Source organism: Microtus ochrogaster, assembly GCF_000317375.1.
Source record: "Microtus ochrogaster isolate Prairie Vole_2 chromosome 14 unlocalized genomic scaffold, MicOch1.0 chr14_random_1, whole genome shotgun sequence".
In the NCBI taxonomy this organism is placed as follows: Eukaryota; Metazoa; Chordata; class Mammalia; order Rodentia; family Cricetidae; genus Microtus; species Microtus ochrogaster.
Window position 1 is genome coordinate 35597780 of NW_004949096.1, and position 3769 is coordinate 35601548.

The 3769-nt window shown below is 41.8% G+C and overlaps 1 protein-coding gene across 1 annotated transcript in view; it reads left to right on the forward strand.

The window, feature by feature from the left end:
• Window positions 1–3769, forward strand: part of Snrnp200 (small nuclear ribonucleoprotein U5 subunit 200) — a 32809-nt gene that overhangs the window by 13163 nt on the left and 15877 nt on the right. The window contains exons 15-16 of the mRNA XM_013352600.1: window positions 812–1005; window positions 1202–1325. Of these exons, the coding sequence (XP_013208054.1) occupies window positions 812–1005; window positions 1202–1325 (318 nt within the window). The remainder of the gene's footprint in view (window positions 1–811; window positions 1006–1201; window positions 1326–3769) is intronic.

The following is a 3769-nucleotide window of genomic DNA, read 5'->3' on the forward strand; positions in this document are numbered from 1 at the left end:
CCTTCCATCATATATATTCTGGGAATCAAGTTCAAGCCATTAGGGTTGGTGGTAAGTGCCTTTACCCACTGAGCCGATTTCACTGGCCTCTGAAGGTTGCTTCTTTATGGTGTCTAAGAAAGTAGTTCATGTTCTGAGTTCAGAGTGGGAGTTAGCAAATTGTGTAGATTGATTTATGTACTGCTTCTAGCTTCTCTTGTCCTGCGTGTTGCTCTGGCAGAATTGAGTATTTGTAACAAGAGTTGCATGGCTCACAAGCCTGTGGTATTGCATGTGTGGTACTGGATGTCCAGCCCTTGAAGAAAAGTTTGCTAGTCTCCTTTAGAGTTTCGCTCCTCCATGCTTCTACAGCAGCCCGCATAACTGCTTCCTAGGAGTGCCGAACCCCTGGCCTGCCCATGCCTTTGAATTCCATTTTCATTTCCATAACACCTCCAGGTCTTCAGTGCTTACAGTATCTGAGAAGCACTGCTCTTGGCAATGGGAGCTTTATTGTAAATGAAGCCTGGTAGTTTTTGTTCTTGTTCTTGATGAAGAGTCCTGTCCAAAAATGAAGACCTGTTTGATAAAACCTGGTTAGAACCATCATATATGTGTAAGATTTATGGTAAAGTTGAGGACTCACAAGTGCCTAAGCAGTCTACACTCAATGCTAATTCCTACTAAAAGCTGTGTTAGTTCTTTAGGACTCTGGCTTGGACTTCCATTTTTATCTTCACTAGGTGTCTTAGGCTATATACTTTTATAACAGACTAATCTCAAGGGAGGATGCTATATCTCTGGTATAGCTTTCTGTCTTTCGCTTCCTTAGGATGAGATCCATCTTCTACATGATGACAGAGGTCCTGTCTTAGAAGCTTTGGTGGCCAGGGCCATCCGAAACATTGAGATGACACAAGAAGATGTCCGACTCATTGGTCTTAGTGCTACTCTCCCCAACTATGAAGATGTGGCTACCTTTCTGCGTGTTGACCCTGCCAAGGGCCTCTTCTATTTCGACAACAGGTAGAAGAGACTGGAAACGTTTTATCAAGTCAGTCTTCCTGTCCCCTTCTTGTCTCTAAGGAGCATACTAAATGAGTTTTAGGGGTCCTATGTGTATTCTAAAAAGCATTGTTACTTCTAGATCAATGGAAAGTTACTTCTTTCCTCACAGTATTCTCTGCTGGAAATGTCATTTGTCTAACTGTTGAACTTCTAGCTTCCGCCCAGTGCCTCTGGAACAGACATATGTGGGCATCACGGAGAAAAAAGCTATCAAGCGTTTCCAGATCATGAATGAAATAGTCTATGAGAAAATCATGGAACATGCTGGAAAAAATCAGGTCTGTTGATGGTTCTTGAACTTTTTCGGGTTTTGACATAAGCAAAGTTGTCAGGGTAATAGCATGAATCACCAATTGTCATAAATGACATGAATTATTACTGCAAAACTTGCCTTCAAATATGGTCAGGATCTAGCAGAGTTGGTACAATCCTCTAATACCACAACCTAGGAGGCTAGGGCAGAAAGACTTCAAGCTAGCTGGAGACCAGCTTGGGTTATACAAAGACCTTCCCCTCCAAAACAAAAGAAAATAAAACAAAATCAAAGGAACAATTGGGGACTAGGTAGTGGTAGAACATAGACATAGCATGTGCGAGCCCTGGGGGTTCAATTTCTATTGCTGCATAAATAGGAGATGGAATACTGTGAATAATTCTGCATTCAGAAATTGGCCAGCTTCTGGGCTAGAGAGATGACTGGCTGCTCTTGCAAAGTACCCAGGTTCAGGTCTTATCACCTACATGGAGGCTCTGAGCAGTCTGGAAACTCCAGTTCCAGGGGATCTGACTTTCTCTTCTAGCCTTTGTGGACGTCAGGCACTTACATGGTTACAAAACATTCATATACATAAAATAAAAATAAATAAATAAATAAATAAATAAATAAATAAACTGGTAACTTAGAAGGAATGGATCATTTCCTGAAAACAGCTGTTGAAAAAGGAGCGGCGGGGCGCCACTCTGTAGTAGTAAGAGCGGTGGGGCTGCGTCCCTGGCACCCGGCCACCCACATGGCTAGCTCTAGGTTATGCCCTGAAATAATTACACGGAAACTGTATTCTTTTAAACACCGCTTGGCCCATTTCTATCTAGCCTCTTCTAGGCTAGCTCTTGCACCTGGACTAGCCCATTTCTAATAATCTGCTGTAGCCCACGAGCTGGCTTACCAGGAATGATCTTAACCTGCGTCTGCCTGGAGTGGGAGAATCATGGCGACTCCATGATCCAGCTTCTTTCTCCCAGCATTCTGTTCTGTTTACTCCTCCCACCTATGTTTTAACCTATGAGGGCCAAGCAGTTTCTTTATTGCTTAACCAATGAAATCAACAGATTGATATATGACACTCCCACATCAAACAGCTATTACTGTAGCCTAGATGAAATATCATCTGAATAGTGCTGTGATCATTAATGATAGTTTTATAATTAATATTCCCTTCCTTTAAGGTAGTGGAACTAGAAAAATCAGTCTGTCTATAAGATAGTAAAAATAAAGCTGCAAATTAAAATCTAGTGAAAGCAGCTGGACAGTGATGGTGCACACATTTAATCCCAGCACTCTGAAGGCTGAGACGGAGGATCTCTGTGAGTTCGAGGCCAGTCTGATCTACAGTGTGAGTTCCAGGACAGCCAGAACTAAACAGTGAAACTTTGGCTTGAAAAACTGAAGAAGAAGAAAAAAAAAAACAAAACAAATCTAGTGAAAGCAGGCCAGTGAAATGGCTCTGCAGCAGACAGTGCTTGCCTCTAAGAATGGTGACCTGAGTATGATCCCAGAGCCCACAGGGTAGAAAACAACTCCTCTGACCTCTACAGGTGTGCTGTGGCATGCATGCATGTCTCTCTCACACACACACACAATAAATAATTAAACGAAAAAACCAACAAAAACCCAACAAACTGTGGGGCATGATGATGCATGCCTTTAATACCAACTCTTTGAGTTCAAGGCCAGCTAGGGGTACATAGTGAAATCCTGTCTCAAAACACTAATGAAAGCACATTGTATTTGGAAGTTCAACAAAGGTTAGTAGTGTTAAATACAGCAAGAGGTAAGAGGTTATGCATTTCTTTTTCTGATAAAAAGCACAGGAATTTATATGACAAGACTTCAGAACACTAAATCTTAGGACTGTGTTTCTTACAATATGGTACTAGTTTCAAACTTGCTTCCTAAACATTTTTATAAATAATTGTCTTGCTATTATATTTTTTAAAAATTCATTTTTATTTTATGTGCATTGGCATTTTGCCAGCATGTATGCCTGTGTGAGGATGCCAGATCCCCTGGAGCTAGAGTTACAGTTGTAAGCTGCATGTGGGTCCTCTGGAAGATCACCCAGTGTTCTTAACTGCTGAGCCACCTCTTCAGTCCCATCTTTATTTGGCTTAGACTTGGTTTGGCTCTGAACATACCTTATTTAAGGTCTCTGAATCTTCACACGCTGTATACTTAAATTTGCTGTTGAAGGTAGAATTCTAGGGTTAGTTTAGTTTCTCAGCTGAAGGCTGTGTCACTGTCCTTGGTAGATTCCTTTCCCTTGAGTTGTTCCGTTTTGTTTTTTTGAGACAGTGTTTTGCAATGTATCCCGGGCTAGGCTTGAGCTCTCTGAGTAGTAAGACTAGCCTGGAATTTAGGCACAACCTCTAATGCAGGGATTATAGGTAGAGTCACCATACCCGCCTTCCCTTTGGGTACCATCAGCCGTGTTAGACTTCTTTC